The 19,284-nt window shown below is 39.4% G+C and overlaps 1 protein-coding gene across 7 annotated transcripts in view; it reads right to left on the bottom strand.

Moving 5' to 3' along the window:
- LOC122866591 (dipeptidyl aminopeptidase-like protein 6) overlaps positions 1–19,284 on the bottom strand; it is a 198,030-nt gene that overhangs the window by 15,178 nt on the left and 163,568 nt on the right. For all 7 annotated transcript variants that reach the window (XM_044176432.1, XM_044176434.1, XM_044176438.1 and 4 more), the window contains 5 exons: positions 14,869–14,963; positions 14,375–14,449; positions 12,656–12,708; positions 11,808–11,889; positions 6,803–6,923 (listed from right to left, as the gene is read on the bottom strand). In XM_044176432.1, the coding sequence (XP_044032367.1) occupies positions 6,803–6,923; positions 11,808–11,889; positions 12,656–12,708; positions 14,375–14,449; positions 14,869–14,963 (426 nt within the window). The remainder of the gene's footprint in view (positions 1–6,802; positions 6,924–11,807; positions 11,890–12,655; positions 12,709–14,374; positions 14,450–14,868; positions 14,964–19,284) is intronic.

The raw sequence follows: 19,284 nt of genomic DNA, 5'->3' as shown, positions 1-19,284 counted from the left end.
AGCTACATTTCCTAGAAATGAACCAAACAGCAATTTCTCACCAGGTACACAGTGTACTTCACCAGATAACTTTAGTTTTTGGGTTGGCGTTACCTCTGTGTGTGTGTGTGTGTACCAGTTTCAGCAACACACGGTGTGTGTTTAAAATAATGTAGCAATCACACACACTCTTGTTCAACAGACAGAGGGAGCATAATCGGGGACAAGAGCAGTCCAGGTCCTTCATCTCTGCTGCTACATAAACTCCTTGTCAACACACAGTGAGTTATTAAGAAATTATGCAAATAAAAGCTCACTGAGGGAACTTTTTGACAACATAAAGTATAGCTGTGTCAAATCTACTTCATTATTAAGTCTGTGGCGACGGCGCAGACGGCATCGAAACAGTTCGACTTATTGTTATAGCGTGCCACTAGCTACATTTAAATCAACTTTTGCAATTAAAATTGCATTAATGCTGTTTATCTGTGGGACTGGGTGCTGGCTTTGGGGAATTAACAGACATCAACTACCAATTAGCATTTTCATTAACTGTGCACGCTTGGTGGAATTACTTGATATGCAGCATCATTTGACAAACACCCTCAGTACAGATGCTTATGTACATTTGTTTTCTAATGCAATTCTGAAAAAGTAATTGCGCCTGTAGAGTCTTTCCACTGCTGGACACTACTAAACTAATTATAACACCAGACATCTCTATGCCAGTAACAAGAAGAAGTAGGGCTAATGGCAACATTTAGTCCAGTTAGTCTTTGCTCTCCCTGCCTGCCTGGTGTGTCCACCTGCACCCTGCTGGCACAGCTCAGTGGGGAATGATTGGATCTCACTGTCTGATGATGAACAGAGCAGCACAGCACAGCATTATGCTGCATTTGCAAATGAAAAAAAAAAAAAAATCTAAATAAATAATGATTTCCCGCATGGCCGGTTCCGCCGCTGCCTGCTGACTTAGCCAGCGGCAGCTGAAAAAGCTTTCCATGTGGAGTGGACCCACTGGGCTGTCGGATCCGCTTGGCTGGGGATGCCCAGTCACCTTGGCTAGACAAGGAGAAAGTAGTTACGTTTCTAGAAGCATGTTGATATGTGCATGATTACAAAAGAAAGTGAGGGGACAAAAGAGAGAGAAAGTAATAATGAGAAAGGGAGTGTAAGTGAACCACTTTTGATAAGCTAACTCATTGTCTTTCTCTTAAGTCATGAGATTGTGTGTCTCTCTTTTTTCATTGTGATTATTACCAACATGGGCTTTTGGAGGCTCATCTCCTCGCTCCATGTTCCATCATGCTGTGCAGACTACACTATTCACTTAGTAAAGGACATTATTAATGCATGAGACACCGTGAGTCAAGTGGCTAATGGGAAATAGTGAGTGCAAAAAACTTTGCAGGTGGTATTTATTTCTTGCTACGAGCAGGAATGCTAAAAAAATATATGCTTATTGAGGATACGAGCCATGTGGTAGTATTGAAGCTCTAGGAATCTGCATTGACAAAGTGATCAAAGTCGACCACGTGTTTCCAACAGAGGGCAGCAGTGTCACATGCTAAAACCATAGAGTAGAGCAGCACTATAGCACAGACACATATGCTGGTTTTTTGGAGTCTAACTACTTTCCTCTTGTGTCCTGAATATTCATAGCCAGTAGTCCACCCCACCAATCATAGGAAACACCTGCATCAATTCTACGGTCACCTCTACCAATCACACAAGACAAAATGAAATCCAAGAAAAGCTGGCCTGGATTTATTATGGCCCACTAACTGATTGTGAACCACTGTATTATTCATTTGTCATATTAAATGTAAATAATAAGAAATAAATCACTTGTTTTCTCAAGCTGAAATCTGACAGCAGAGACACACCCTCCCTCCTGGCTCTCTGACAGGCAGGTTGGTTAGATGACATGACATTCTAGTATTCCACTCTACATGCCAAAAAACATGTCAGAGAAATACAGCTATTACTATAAATACTGTACAGATACCACTGCGATGACTGGGGTGAAAGTGCAAGTGATAATTGAGCAAGAATAGAAAAGCACATGACAGAGTGAGGTGAGATTTTGCGGAGCATCTTCAGAGCCTCATCTATAGTTTGTGGCTCAATCCAAAGACAACATTGCTAGATGGTGCAGGAAGAAAGTGCTATTACAGTGAGTCGTTATTTTGCAGGTCTCTATTAAGCAAAGAGTAGGAAAGAAAAGTATTGGAGGATGTAGCCCCTGAGTATACATTTACCCTGCAATGGTACCACAGACAAATTGTTATACAGTAACTTAAAGGGGCACGGCGTCGATTTTACACATGAAAGTCAGTTTACTCGTCACAAGGAGTAATTATTAGCCTTTGAAAACAGTTGTATAATGTTGTCTGTGGCCCTGGATGGAAATAACACTGATGATGTCACCAGGGTTTGAGATGAATTTTTGACAGAAACGTTGCGTTACAAACTATGGGTGATAATTAAAAATACAAGCCTATAAGATGTTATTCAAAATGCAGTTTTTTGGAATTGATCCTAAAATTGTCTCAGGTGGCAAAAGAAGATTTTGTTTACTAATAGCTCCAAATCAGTATCCGACATTGACAATATCAAAGAAATAGATACCAAATCTTGCAAAAAATCATCAAGTTTCTTTTGTGCTGAGAAGACGGATTGATACTGACTTTCCCAAACCTGATTTTTGTGTGACAATCTACAGGCAATGCAGCATGGATGCACTAAAGTTCTACAAAATGATTTCCAACTGTGTCTCACATCAGTTTCAGCTTGTATTTACGCCAAACTAAAACCAACATTTTTATTCCCTTTATTAATCTTTCCTTTTCCAGCACACAAGTGTTGATTATGTGGTTACTCTATGCCCCGCAGGCTCAGCCACAAACAGAGCGATAAACAGACACAGACCCCACGAACAATGCAATGCTCTCGATGCAAACAGTCATCTAGCCAAACATCTATGGGGCAAACATGACTCAAATCAAAGCAACGCCGGGTTTTTATCTCGGCGCACCAGAGCCCAATAAACAGTTGTTTCCTTGGGCTGCGTCACACTGCAGGATGTGTCAGTATCAGCGCAGCCTTAATAATCAGACAGCCGACAGATGACAGAACACTTGAGACTCTCCCGAGGCGTTTTGGACTATTACACACAGCCGACAGGGTACTTGGCTGTGTCTCTTTAAATTTTTTTCCCTGTCTCTTTGTGTCTGTCCTGCATACACTCTACAAACACACACACACATTCATGGATTCAACAGCAATGTAAGTCAGAGGATATTCAAGCCTGGGAGATTATTTGCCAACCTTTCACCCCTCAGCATCAAATCCGCCGCGCAGCGACAGCCAGAGCTTAAGACCTAATTTTTCCTCAGCTGCAGTCTGTGCCTCAGCTTGACCTTGGCCAGAGCAGAACCTGAGTCATTAGCATGGAAAATCTTCTGCCTTGCAGTCTCACTGATGAATGTAAACACAACCTGACATGGTTTCTAAGCTCCCCTGCAGATGCTCGCATCACCGCTGGGCCAACGCCAAATCTATTTACAGGATTATACACATTTATTTTCAAAAGGGATTTATCATTAATTGGAATGAAAATGACTTTTAGTGTATTAGCAAAAATAAAGAAATAAAACCAGATACAAACAAATCAAGTTGGAATCCATTTTGGCAAAACGTTGTCGACACCTAAACATTACACCCATATGTGATTGTTGAAAATTCAGCTTCCAGTATTTTGGGAAGGCCTTCCACAAGATTTTGAAACCTGGCTGCAGGGATTTGCTCCCATTCAGCCACAAGAGCATTACATTAGTAAGGGTGGCCACTGATGTTGGGAGAGGCCTAGCTCACAGTCGGTGTTCCAATTCATCCATAAGGTACTACACGGGGTTGAGGTCAGGGCTCTGTGAACCTGGCTTTGTGAACGGGATGAAACAGAAAACATTTTAAAAATACAGTAAAGATATGCACCAAATATTCTAATATATGAAGAGAATGATGTAACATTTTCTTTTAAACTAGAGGACTGGAAGAATCTCAACATGCCATCACATCACACTATATACATTTAGAAAGTTAAATGCAGGAATACACAAAATACTATTCTGTTGTTCCACAATTCACTGTTATCTCAACATTATGAAGCTGATTCTGTGTTTTATCTCTCAGTGAAAGATTTATCTGGTCAAATGATGAGTGTAAATTATCAAGCCTTCAGTAGCGCATAAATATGAGTCGGGGGGGGTCAGACACTGCAATAGCGCTCTGATTAATGTTTAAATGGATGAGAATGGATATTGCTCTTGAAGGATGGAAGCAGTTTCCAATGTCAGCCTGGCTAATGCAGAGATAAGAGGAGCGTGGGTTGATAACATTAAATAAAAACAGACCAGTCCTGAGGAGGAAACAGCCACACAGCTCCTGGTGTACTGGTGACCTAAGATAATCTCTGTGTCACAGCTTCTAAATCCTCAGAAGCCTCCTCTGTGACAGCCATTCACATTATCAAACACATATGTATTGTTTTATACTGTTACTTGAGGATTAACAGCTTGTTGTATATCGTAGGCTGTCTATATATCTGCTATCTCTATATCTATGTGCTTGCTGCTCCCCATCTCCCTCTCGTTCTGTTATTAAAACACTGTTCCACTGGAGCAGAGAGAGCACCCAGCGCAGCGGATATAAATTCATTAGTTGAATGCCAACACATCACGCGTCCCGTTTTTACTGCGAGGCACACAGGTGAGCTTTGATCGGTGGCGCTGACGCTTGGAGTGCACCGTGACATCTGTATCAGAGTGTGTACAACACACGCCACCGCTGAATTAATGAAAGTCAACCGATGTAGAACATTCATTCATTTTCGGGGCTGTGGAAAAGAGAAGCGAATTGACAGAGTTTACATTTTTAATTTACCTGCAGGAAATCAAGTGCTACACGCCAAAAAATACTAATGTGGCTGCAGACACTGGGGAGTCAGACTGTCTCATGTCATTACTTGCTAATACATGTGTAACTACAGTGTTCAAATTAGAGTAATGGGATGGATGGGGAAGATAGAGGGAGGAAAGAGGTTCACTTTACATATTTTCCATATTGGTCATCAAGACTTAAGTCAGCGGTTCTGAATCTTTTTACCCCCAATCGTATGTTGCTTATGCCAATGACTGATGATTAGTTACACCAAACAGTGATTTTCCCCCTCTCAAATTAAGACATACTGAGGTGAAAGCATCCAGTTTTTCCCAAGAAACAAGCAAGATTTGCAAAAGTCTGAAAAATACATTGTTTTGTGTAGTCAAAGTTTGTTTTGTACGGAGCCCCCTAAAGGTCATGGCAAGATTTTTTTGAGGACTACTTTTGCATTCCCTCGCAATATGTTTTGTGTTCTCTCGCAATAAATTTTGCGTTCTCTCGCAACACTTTTCCTCTCCCATTCCTTCTGAGCCGTATGTCTATTTGGAATGGAAGGTAGTGTGGAGATTCTCAAGTCAATGCATTAAGCATTGTTTATGGACACCTCACCTTTATATGATGTCCATTGCAAAGACGTTCCACGTAAAACATTATCAAACTTCTGGGTGGGAGCTGTATGTATAAAGAGCATCAATTATTGCTCCACACTTAGCAACAGGCCTTCTACCAAAACCTGTTTCAGCATTGAAGGTTATTTTAATTTGTTTTGTGCATAAATGCAAAAAGCTTTCCATCTTGTGTTGGTCTGCATTCCTGCTGTATCTCTGCAAGTGTTGTCTGCTCTTTCTGTGACAGAACCACAGACTCTGTTTGCAGCATTTCAGATGCCTTCTTGTTTGTTGCTTTTTTTTGACTCATATAAATACAGCACATTAACTTTAAGGGGTAGATTCAACTGAACATCTGTAATTCTGCCTCTGGAGACATCTCCTCTTCCTCAGTGAAACCCCTCTGGGGTACAGTACAGTACAGAGTACAGTAACTGTTCATGAATGAAACTGATGGGATCCTGCAGGTTACCCTACTGCTTTCTTCTGGAGAGACCTCTTGATCTATGAATTTATTTAAGTTTACTTTCACTAATTACATAACCATGCATGCCTATTGAGCAGTAGTACTATATTAGTATACTTAATGCCCAGTTCAAAGTAAAGTTCAATGAGTTGACATATGGCTCTGAAGGAATGGAAGAAGAATAGTATTGCGACGTAATGCAAAAGTATTGCGAGAGAACGCATAACATAACGGGGGACTGCAAAAGCAGTCCTCAAAGAAAATCTCATCGTGAACTTTAGAGCGCTTTGTAGTTTTGTGTTATATACTGTTTGTTTAATCTGTACAAAAAGCCAAAGTGTATAAATTTGACAAGACAATTTGTAGATTTATGTGGGGTTATGTGCTATTTCTTGGCCAGGCACAGTGACTTCCTGAAGTCGCAGCAGGTAGGTGGACTTTGTTAACTTCTGACAGCGCCCGGCTAACTTCTCCCCCATTTCCAGTCTGAAAACCTTGCAAAAATAATGCCAGGCTAAATACCTCTGGGGGTGAGTAAAATGTCTTTATGTATTTTAGGTGAAAAGAACCCATAAAGCCAAGTTGTCACTTTAAAAGTATAAGTAATAGTTCAACATTTTGGAAATACATAGCTTAGGTTAGCATAAATACTGGAAACCGTCTCCTGGTTCTAGCTTCATATTCAACACAGATATTAAAGTGTTATCAATTTTATCATCTAACTCTCTGCAAGAAAGCAAATAAGTGTTAATTCCCAAAAAGTAATATTTTTCCTTAAAAAACAACAGCATTTTTTCAGCCTTACCTTCATACAGCCAATCACTGAGCCCATTGAAGATGACGCCCTCTTTGCCAGTAGACACCAGACGAATGGAGCGGCTCTCCACCGTAGAACGATAGTAGATGTTGTTCTCAAAAATGAAGATCTACAAGAAAGAAAGAAAGAGAGGAAAGCCATTTTGATCAAATTTTGAAATGGCAAAACAATAGACAAACCATCTTTAAACTGGAAAACCCACAGTAAGAGCTTCTTTTAAAGCAGCTCCCGTCTTGCTGAACTGTCCTTGTGCAAAACACTGAATCTCTTCCAGCTCTTTGGACATTGATCTGTAGCTGACCCCAACTGACAGCCTTCCTACAGGGAATTTCCTTATAGTGAATAAGCAGTTGCATTATTATTATCAACTTGCACAAGACAGACTGAGGACAGCCTGGTATTTATACAGACACGTTATATCGCAGGTGGTGGACCTGGGTAAGGCAGAGGTCATGCTATCACAGTTAAGATCAACCCGGGGGTCCAAACACACATTTGCATGGTGCTTTTTCACCTGTCACAGACAAGAGATCAGTGCACCTATTGGCAAAAGCACATTTTTATTAGAGTAGAGTATCAAAGTTTTTGACAAAGGTACAAAGTCTTTTCAATTTCTGATAAGACGACAAACCGGGGGACCAAATTTTGACTTTGACACTCTCCTCCACAGGCCTGCAGGGCTTTCAAGATAACTGAAGGTCAACGCTTTCATTACAGAGAATAATAGATCATCAGCACCTTTGGTGAACGTGGTAGGGCTGGGTGGCTCTTGGGGCTGGAATTTTAAAATGTTACAGCCTTAATGCCATGCTGAAATCAATCTCAGGCTATTACAGAAAAGGGTTTGCTCAGTATCTCAAGGATTATGGAATCTCTTGGCCTCAAGCTAGTATCATGGTATCAGTTTGTGAATAATTCTCCAACAAATATTCACTCTGAGAAGTCTAAATGACGGGACGATGTACAGCAGGAAATCCAATACTGTATCTGCCAACGATTGCTGCATGTTGATTTTTTCCTTCTTTCTACAGTGTAAAAAGAGTCAACACTACAAAGAAAACACTACTCTACCACATGAATTACAGTAATTTAGCATTTTACAATCTTCAGCAATGTGGCATTTACTATAGTATACACAGTGAAAAACTAAGCTAGCAAAAGGTTTCTCCCGCAAACCCTGCATCACTTTAAAGGTAACACAAATCTGTCACAATTGGTTTCTCTTGAGGAGACGCAAGTTGGGGGCCCATGTGGTTTGGTGTCACTTTGGTGCAGATGGAGTCCCTGTATAGAAGCTAATCTAGGCCACAGCACAGAGAGAAGACCTGGCCCCATTCTCTGAAGGAAGATAGAACTCTGCCAGTGATGGCTGGGATCCATATTTATCCTCAGCGAGAATTTTTGGAAGAGATTATACAAACTTTGTTAACTTAGTTTGGTTTGTTTGGGCTGGTGAGAACGATGCCAACCGCACCAACACAATGAGAAAATTTATTCTATTTCACTTCTTTATCAAGTAAACTAGGGTGCTGTTTAGGTAGGAGAATGTAAACTTAACAAATTAAAAGCAAACAACCACAAAATGTGAGGTTTTAGCAATATATTAATGTGTTCTCAAGTGGCATTAAAGGGGCACCCCATAAATTTTCACTCCAGAGATGGCTATGTTGGTCAGTGGGACGGTGTGTCGGTCCACCACTTTGGTCCAGACAAGAATATCTACTACTGGAGAGATTGTAATGAAATTTGGTATAGACAGTGGCTGAAACCTACTGACTTTGGTGATCCTCTGACTTTTTCTCCAGGACCGAGGGGTTTACATTTGTGATTTCGAATGAAATGTCTGGACAACTATTGGATGGATTGTCATGGAATTTGGTCAAGATATTCATGTTCCCCAGTTCCTATTGAATTCTAGTAACTTTTGAGATCACTTAACTTTTCATCTAACACCATATGTGGGTAAAAATGTTTGTCTAATGATTTATGAGCTCAGCTGTACTTTGTATTTAGTGCTATTTAGCTAACGTTTGCATGCTAACACGCTAAACTACGACAGTGAACATAGTAAACATAATACCTCAGCATGTTAACACGTTAACAGCACGTCATTGCGAGCTTGTTAGCATTTAGCTTAAAGCGCTGCTGTGCCTAAGTACAGTCTCACAAAGACACTAGCGGTGACTTGGTGTTGTTTAGCAGAAAGCCTTTTTTACAAACTGGTAATGTGGAGTTTGAAAGATGTGAGCGTAGGCCAGGTAGGGAAGGTCTAAAAGAAAGATGCTATCAAGATGCATTATAGGAAATGTAGGCTCCAGTAGGGATACAATTTCAATATATCTCTTTCAATCTTGTAATTCCCCCAATGGAAGTGCAATACTTAATTGCTTGCATTCTTTTACTAATTGGCAAGCATAAGCCTAAAATGATGCTACAGAGCAAATTTTCCATTGTTGTGGACCAAAGAATATACACACTGTACTGATCAGTGATGTGTCTTACAGTCTCTTTTTCTCTCTGTCTCTCTCACCCACACACTATCTCTCTCTCTCTCTCTCTCTCTCTCTCTTTATAATGTAATACAAAAGGTTAGGCCTCCTGGGGCTGAGCGTCCAAACTTTGATTGTGTAAATGTGTGTCAGCCACGTGTTGAAGATTAGCCGGCTACAGGGAGCAGGGAAAATAAACTCTTCCATTCACTAGGGGATTTACAGTACTTTCCACAAAAAAAAGGTTAGAAACATCTTTGTGCAGACACATGCCTCTGTGAAAATAAGATGCCACTTATTTATCCAATTACATTGACTTTTTAGCCTAACACATGGCTTAACATGTGGCTGGACAGCTGTGTTTGTGAGTGTAAATACGGGCATGTATATGCTCATTCTCTATGGGAAAATAAAGGAGTTTTAATTAAGTGCATAAGGGATTTGGGAACAGGATAACAGGTGGGCTGGTTTAGGTATATTAGATGTCTAAATATGACAATGCATGCCTTGGCTTGCAAACTGTGTTAGCTTGTTTTAGCTGATGGACATCGCTCACTTCAACCTCCACCTCTTCAACAGAGGACATCTGAACCTTCAGGGAAACCAGCTGCTACTTAGTTTCACGCTAACATAACTCGGATGATGGAAGTAAAACCACTTCACGACTAATGGTGGGAAACTTGAGGCTATATCAATCTTGCGACTGTGTTAATTAATCCACTGACGAGATAACAAGTAATTAATAGCATTGTGCTGCAGGATGTTATCACTTACAGTCTGTCTGCCCTGCAAACCAACAGGCTGAAGCTCATTAATGCTCTGACAAGTTCGACTGTTTGATGATGGAGGTGGAAAATGACTCATCTTGGAAGAGTTGCAAAGGACCATTGCTTCTTGTGATTCAAACAACAGTGTTTCATTTGAAATTTGTTTACTGGGAAATCTCAGTGAATCATTAAGATGATTTACACCCTGAGGGAAAAAATAGTTTGTGTGTACTGTTTTGAAGGACTCAAACGTATACCATACCATTCAGTTGAAGAAAATGCTGCCACTGAAACATAAAGATGAGTCAGAAAGTGTAACATGACCATGTCGTATATATCAGGTATTTGTGTTCAGGGGGTCATCAATCACTGATAAATCTATCACATGAAGTGGACCACTGAAAAAGCCACTGGAGGATGCAAATAATGGAAGTCAGGCATAAACTCCACAGTTTGTTCAGAGGGTGTTATATGGATACATTTACCATTACCCTGATACCCTGTTTGCCAGTTTTCAATTGTGTGTTTAAGTGAAATGTTACAACTCCAACTGTAATCTTACGTATGATGGAACTTGTCCCTCTTTACCACTGATATTTACTCAGCCGTTTAAGGTTAATTTCCTGAATTATCTGACTTTGTAATTTAACAAGGAGCACTTGAATGCACCATTAGTTTTGTTCTATGTAAGGCCTGACCCACCTTCATGGGCTGCAACCTTCAAAGGATTTGACATCTGTATTAAGACTGACATTGGAATATGCACATAATTGCACAAAAAGTTACCTTAAAGCTGCTCTAATCAATATTTTTATATTAACAACAGATCAAATTACTACATGTACGTAACAAGGTGTCGCTCATAGTGATGAATCCACAGAGAATGATCACCCAACTCCCATATCCCCTCAGATGTACAGAGCGTTTTAGCGCTTTTCAGCTCAGTGTTTTGATTTTATGGACCACTACTTATTGTTTTGACTCAGTGTCTCACTGCTCTCATCAGTAAAAAAAGCTCTAAAAACCCACTATGTGCTGTCCAGCACCAACTGACAGACGAAGTTAGCGACTAGCTGATGAACACAGTGCAGCATTTAGCAGCTAAAGAGCCAGATATTCACCTCAGGAGTTGGTTCAGAGCAAACCAGAACTAAAAGGAGAGTGAGTATTGGACTTACATTCATACAGACACAAATCCAAATGAATGCTAATGTTGCTCCGTGTCTGCTCGATGTTTAAATAATACAGTCATAACATTCACCATATCAATTTTACAATTTGATCTGTCAGTGTTGTGTTAACTGCTTGTTGCGCTGCCCCCCCCCAAGTATCCACAAAGCAATAAATGCAGGTTTAAACATAGGGAACACAAGTACCTTTCAAACCCCCTTCATCACTCAGCTCCTCCCATCAGGGGGGCAGATATAAATTCCCCTAAAATCATTAATTCTTCTTGTCTTTCATTAACTTTATTAACTGGCAGTAAAGGACACTGGATGCTAGCACTTTCCACATCTTTTGTACTTCTATAGCCATATTAACTCTATTTTTGTAATCCAGAATGTTTGTCTGTGTGTGTGTTTTTATTATATAGTTCAGTATAGTGCTCCACATCAAAGACAAGTTTCAATGGCTATATGTTTGACAATGAAGATGGTTTGAATCTTAACTTTGAAACATCATTGCTCAGCAGACAGAGATGAGACCAGAGACAAACATGGAAACTGTAGTTCTTACCAGTTGCTGACCCTGGGGTCCCCAGCCTGCGTACTGCAGCTGAGCATTTCGCACCTCTGGAGGGTTCAAGTTCCACGTCTCCCTGGGGTGCACAGACAGAGGAAACAATGCTATCAGATAGAAGTGCAGACACATACACACTGAGACTGTCTGTTTCCAGCACTGCTGCAGCAGAAGAACAAGTGTATCACATCTGAGAACAAAGGTTTAAGTGTATCCATAAATACCAGCACTCTATAACACTGTCACCTATTCTTATTGGGAAAAGTGATGCGCAGTGCAGGCTGCAGAATTAGAGGTGCCACTGCCTCTATGTCTTTGTCTGGAGCTGAGGATGAATGAGGTCATCAGCTGAGGTGTTTTTTCGGCACATTACCACTGGGTGGCAGCACACAAATAGATTTGAACACAAGAGCTGCTGACAGTGCTGTAATACTATGACGTGGTGTGAAAGTAATTCAAAAGGGAAATAAGTGAGGTGTCTACTTACTGGACAAAATGATCATAATATGTATTGGCTGCTGGTCAATACCAGTTAATCAATTGCTACAAGTTCTGGCTTTTTAAACTGGATGTTTTGAAAATGTGTGTCATTGTTTTTTGTTGTTTGTCAGGAGTGAGAAAATAATTTCATGTCATAATGAACATTTTCTGTTACTCCTTCATATGTTTTTAACACAAAGAAATGAAGATCAGAGATCAGAGGTGCTTTTAGGAGGTACTGTGAGAACAGGTTGTGAGAACAGGTGGGAATGAGTGTCGTGGGCAGCGAGGTCAGGTGAGATACTACAGGATAGGATAATGATATACAATGTAAATGGAACAATGCAGCCCTGTTGCCTACTTACGGAGTCTCCAGACTGCAGATAATGTAGAAGGCCGTGTAAGAATGCTGGTACACCTGGAAGAAGAGGCAGCAGGAAAGGATTCACATCAGATCACTTCACATTAAACAGGTGACAGTTTTACCTTGACATCTTGATTTAAACTGTTTTTTTTAATGATTCATTAAAAATCAATGTGGACGTCACAATTAGGCAAGACTTACTAATGAGTTCTTTGAAAATGAAGAATGTAAAAAAAACTTTTTTATTAACATTAACTTAAGGAAAAGGAGAGCTGTTAGTGGGTAATTCTAAGAAAAAATACTTTCAAAATCTTTAGCACTGCCATAAAAACATAGTTAGCTTCAGCACAATAATACTGTTATAGTTTGTTTAGTTTTTGGTCCATATTGGTGTACAGCTCCATTACATATCAAAAGGTTTAAGAGTAACTTAACACCCCCTAAAAATCTTGTTTTTTCTGACCTCAAGTGGCTTAACATCTTACCTTGCTACAGTGATGTACATGTGTATTCTAGGGTGTGTCAGTACACCGTGACATCACTGTTGGGTGTGGTTAAAGGTGAAACAGCCTTCACACTTTCAATCAGAGAGGGCAGAGAACATGAATTTTCAGCCTGGTGTTAAGTTACTCTTTAATTAGTCTCCAAATAAACATATTTGGCTCTCTTCTATTTAACTGGAAGCTGCTATGGATTTCATTGGCCACTCAGGATCTGTGATCTGATCTGGACAAGATGTCTTAAAAACATACACTAAAAACCTGGAATGATCTCACCTTTCATCTTTGAAATCTTAACTAGTGAACAGTTCTTGACAGATAATTGTTTGTGTTAAAATAGTTTCATCTTGTGTATGCTAGAAATGCAAAAGCCGCTGCCCACTAGAGACACATTCACATTCAAACGGAGGATGGTTAGTGTTACTATGCAAACACTCTGTTTATTATGAACACCCGTGATACATACGACATGTTATAGAGATGAGGTGTGCGTGAATGTGCATTTGCCAGTGTGTGACTGTGTGCTGCTTCAGTGAGCGTATAGAAGGAATGTCATTTATCAAGGTGATGGAGGTTTGGATGAAATAACAAATGCAAACACATGCAGTACAACATACTATATATCTCTAGTGTGTCGTAACATTTTCTATTCATCACAGGCAATAACACAAGCTTATATCTCTGCCAGCATCCTTCACATAAAAACAACAGGCACAAACTCTCTACAGTGACTCAGTGGTGAAGCAGAATGAAGTAAACACACAGATACCAGCTAGAAAAATGATTCAATATATTTGATCTACCGACATTAGGTTGCTTGATGCTTTGATACATATCAAGGTGCTGGCAGAGCTGATGTAGTCATGGGACACTTTATTCAGAATTGCACAGAAATGATATATTCCTGGCCAATACTTCCTGTTCCTTCTGTCGATCTCATCTCCCTCCCTGCGAGCCTGTGCAGCACTGAGGGGTTTGTTTGTGTTTCTGCCTCCCTCGCTACAGTTCCACTCGGCTGTGCTGGCCCCCGCCGCCATCGTTGACAGGCAGCGGTGTGCGACAGGCCTTCACACCCCGCCATGATTACTTTCTCCTCCCTCCCTCCTTCCTCTCTTCCCTGCCTTCGCTGCACTATACCCCAACCCCCCAGTGGAGGCGGCTGACATATTTGGCTGTCAGTTTGCTAATTCAAAAAACAAGCAAACAAATGAGAAGCTCACCGGTGCAACGTTGTAGGCCAGCAGCACATGCTTCATGTCAGGAGACACCTCATACTTGCTTGCTTTGTACATTTCCTGAGAAGCAGAGGCAGATGTAAGAGGGAAAAAAAGACAAAAAGATGAGACCTTTAACCATGCGTGGTATTTTTTCATTAAACTAGTCCTTAAATGACTGCGTTTGACGGATTGCTCGGCTCCTGAAGCAAATGGGAGCTGCATTAATCTTTGCACTAGGGCTTGGCGATTTGATGACGGACATAATGTTCGACGTTTCCCCACATAACCAAGCTCCACGTTTTAACTATGCAGTTCACATTTAACAGTAAGAATGGATCATTTGATTAAGCTTTGTAATAAAAAAAAAGAGCTTTGGGTGCTTTGATTTGCTGACACTATAAGAAAAGTTTTAATTTAATTCATGGGCAGCCATGGTCAGTTCTTTGGTCCTGTGATTGTGAGAAAGCAAGAGAAAGAAAAGATGACAAAAGACTTACAAACTTCTTGTTATGCACTAAGACGGTCTTTTCATCAGTGTCGACATTGAACTTGATGACATCGCCATCACGACTACGGTACAATAGCTCATTACCTGCAAGAAGAGGGAGAGAGAGAGAGAGAAAAATAGGGACTTGGATTTTAGATACTCCTTAATGTATCATGTAATATCATCTAGAAACTCCACAGACATACAAAAAATTACCCTAATGACCATGCACACAAACATACACATTAATATTGCCTTCAAGTCTCAAATTCTTTCAAAATAAGACAAAATCATTCCTGGGGAAAAAAAGACAAAAAGGGTCTGTACGACCAAATATCCTCAAATTCATCCTGTGGGTCAGACAAATGGGCAGACATCCTCACTGCCCTTTTAAAGTTATAAACACAAGAGAGCAATAATTAAGCTCCTCACAAAGAAATCCTGTAGCACCAGACACTTAACATGCAGAGAATAAATTTAACTCAGTGACATGAGACAGCAAGAGCGAAAGATCACTTAGTACTACTAAGGAAGTTATGAACTTGGCCCCCCGTGTTGTAGTCCAATAATTCAGCAGTAAAACAGGGAATTGTCTGGTTTCCTGCATATATATATATAATATATATATATAATATATATATATATATATATATATATATATATATATATATATATATATATATATATATATAATATATATATATATATATATATATATATATATATATATATATATATATATATATATATATATATATATATATATATATATATATATATATATATATATATATATATATATATAATATATATATATATATATATATATATATATATATATATAATATATTTATATATATATATATATATATATATTTATATATATATATATATATATATATATATATATATATATATAATATATATATATAATATATTTATAATATATAATTGTCATATATATATATATATATATATATATATATATATATATATATATATATATATATATATATATATATATCTAAACAGGAAGTGGTACTAGAAATTAAAAGTCTGGTTTTAAAACAAGAAATATACCCTTTCAAAACATTACAAGTTATTAGCTGTCTTGAGCATTGACAACTTAACTGAATTTTACAGGATGCTTCCATATATTCCATAAATATCAAAGGCATATTAAATTAGGCTTGTTTGAGAGTTTCATTTATCTATCAGCAACCAAAAAAGAACAATTATCAATGGGTCACTAAGTGGCACGAATATGTGTGATGGATTCAAATATAAAAGCAGGGCTCGGATAGCAGGGCCGCCCAATTAACTGTATAATGATTGTGACCACAATTTTAGCTTCATAAATGAATCAAACTTTATCGGTTGCAATACTACAGCCTTGTTATGTTTGAAGTGTTTGATCTTAATTTGATTTAAAGATTTGTTCATGTAAAATTTTATATTTATGTATTATTTATCAGTTATAGGTATAGGGTATTTATAGGTTAATTGTACCAATTTCAACTGTTCAAGTGCAATAAACCCATTATAGTGAACCGTTTTAACCATGTTGGTGCAGATGAAGAAGAGGTGAGTTTTAAAAGACCAAATTTCCAGCATCATGCAAAAGTAATGCTCAATTGAGTAGTATTGATCAGCAACCCAATAAACTCTGCTGCAGATACAGTAAGCTATAGCTATATCAGACTGAAAAATTACTTAAAGCTCCTGAAAACTTAGGTTCAAAGCTTAAATATTTCTCTATAAACATTGGGCAACAAAAGTTAAAATTTGGGGGAAAAAACACCCTTAAGTGTTAATTATTAAAACTTTAACAGTCAAAACTCTAATCTGTTCATTCGGACTGTGTGGGTGTGGTTTGATTGAACTTTTCAATTTTTAACTAGGTTTACCAAAAGTGCTCTAGAACCTGACCTACTCGATGCCATAGAAGAGGTACAGCTTTTGTGCTTTTCGTGCTTTTGTGCCTGAATACAATAGCTTCCAGCACAAACACAGTTAGTTCAGGCCACCAGAGGAAACCCTTGAAGGGAGCCGTTATTTGACAGATGTATGAAAGTTCACACAGCTCCTCATCCATCAGGCCTTTATCAGGGAAGGATATGTTTAATACAGCAACTGCACCCTTTCACCTTCAGTCTGTATGCGCTGCTCTGTCTTATTGCTTTAGTGATCCATAGGCGCACAAGCAACCACGCCATTTGGCGAGGCAATTAGAACCCAGAGATTGTTATGCAGAGTGCTCTCTATCTGCTAGCATATCTAATTGTCCATTAGAGGTGACAAAATTACCATCACAATGGCTTTAATTCAGAACGTGCTTGGGAGAGCAGTTTCAGACATTTTTAGATTGGCATAGCCAAACGCCCCCTCAACAGCTTTTGTCTCCTTGTTAAAAACCATCGGCATACTAACAAGGGTATAAAATGGAAATCATGGTGATAAATAAAAGAGTGCTGCTTTTTTCCCCACCATGCTCCATTATTTTAGTTTGACTCCGTTTGGCATCCTGATAAACGATCTACTTTTATATATGAAATGGTAATTGCAGATGATGGGGCTTGAATGTGTAAAAAGAAAGACAATATGATGATAAATCAGTGGTCGGAGAGATTGACTGGATTTTATTTATTTTGGACTTACTCTGTTTTCATAGTCTGGCTTCATTTCAAACTCAGAGACCTGCATCTCTTTAAGGCCCCTTTTTCATCTTTATTCCTCACCAAATTGCTGAACTTCTCCTTTATCCACACGCCCCAGGACCTCAGAAATATACCTCAGATCTCTAAAATCCTTCCCATCACTGCCCTTCTATAAGCCCTCCTGCTGAGTTCATCATTTTAGACCTTATCATCCCTCTGTCACCTCTCCAACTCTTTGTTTTCTGCTTTTTCAAAGACCGAGAGCCATCTTTTCTTTCACAGTACCCTAGGCATTATGTCTTCCCTTCAATCTATCTCTTTCTACCTCTTTCCCCTCTTCCTTCACTCGCTGTGCATTAACCCAAGGCGCTGTTTTCTTCTCTGATCTATACCTTTCCATGCCAGTATGTCTTATTAATACAGCCTCCTGCCCTGGGCACACCCTTAACCCAGCCACATTCCAGGGAGGCAGAGATTCGAGGTGACAGACAAGGACCAATGCTATATATTGAGTTTGTACAATTCAGCAGTATAAAGCAGGATTTAACCAAAAGTCAGAGATCTCTGTGTGTTACGCTACCATTAGCTATGGAAACAGGCAGGTTTAATGGCCTCCCTGAAGAAAAAGGGCTTTGTTTGTTGTCATTAAATGGTGACATAAGGGCTACACTCTTTGGTAAAATGTCAACTGATTTAACATTGCACTCCAGCAGAATCAGAGATATCATCTTTTTTATCCCATGCATTCTTCCTCGTTGTCAAAACCTGGCACCATTACCCACAATGCAACTCGACCACAGACAGCTCAGTCCAAGACTTGAGTGTGTTATGCCAGTAGCGGCTATTGTAGCCTCAAGTTGCTAGCCTTAAGCAGAGATGAGGTGCAGGCTACAGAGGTCTGGTAAGCTCACTTCTTTTTAATTTCACAACCCCAGATTTTTTCATTTACAAACTTGAAGTCTTCAGCCACAAATGACGCTGACTCAAGTGACATCACTTGAGGCAATTTAAGCCAAATTCATACTTTCCATGTCTGTGAGGGTCCGCTTTGGTCCGCCTGACATAAATGTCGTCATCTGCCCATGCCCGCAAGAGCAGCCCAAAATTTGTGACTGTGCGGGCTGTATGCATAGCAAGCGCGCAGGGTGCACATGCTCCAGTTAACAAAATGGATGCTTGTTTTGAAGAGAGGTTGTGCGAGGAGATCGGAGGACCCACCTTTATATAATTCGTCTTTGAAAGAATACATGTAGAAAGAATACAAAATACTGGCGTGAGGTTGCTATTTTCTTTCCTAGTGGGCATGCTTCTTCTTCTTCTTGTTTTTTTATGGAGGTTGGCAAACAACGTTATGGTGCATTACCGCCACCAACTAGAATGGAGTGTGGATCGGGAAATGCGCATGCGTGGAATGCCAGACCGACGCAGACCCTAAATTATAGTATGAATGGAACTGCATGCGCATCCACACGACCAATACAAGACTGCAGCAGTCCGCGGACGTGTAAAGTATGTCCGAGCCTTTATCAGACTTCCCTCAGCTCCCATATTTTTCAAATATGCAGTAGTGCTCCCCAACACCTGTAAATAGACTTTGATGTGAGGTCCCCTTTAATTTCTAATGAGTTTCTCTGGTTGGATGATTGTAAAACACTTTAGCTGTGATCAACCTTTTTGAACCTTTTTCTGGCATATTTTGTAGAGGGAGACAAAGTTCCTTGTTTGCATTTCAGTGTTGTATGTACAAAGTCATGTTCTTATCTGACAAA

Source organism: Siniperca chuatsi, linkage group LG19 (assembly GCF_020085105.1).
Source record: "Siniperca chuatsi isolate FFG_IHB_CAS linkage group LG19, ASM2008510v1, whole genome shotgun sequence".
Lineage (NCBI taxonomy): Eukaryota > Metazoa > Chordata > Actinopteri > Centrarchiformes > Sinipercidae > Siniperca > Siniperca chuatsi.
Note: the sequence above shows the minus strand (reverse complement) of the source record. Positions and strands in the feature narration are given on the sequence as shown.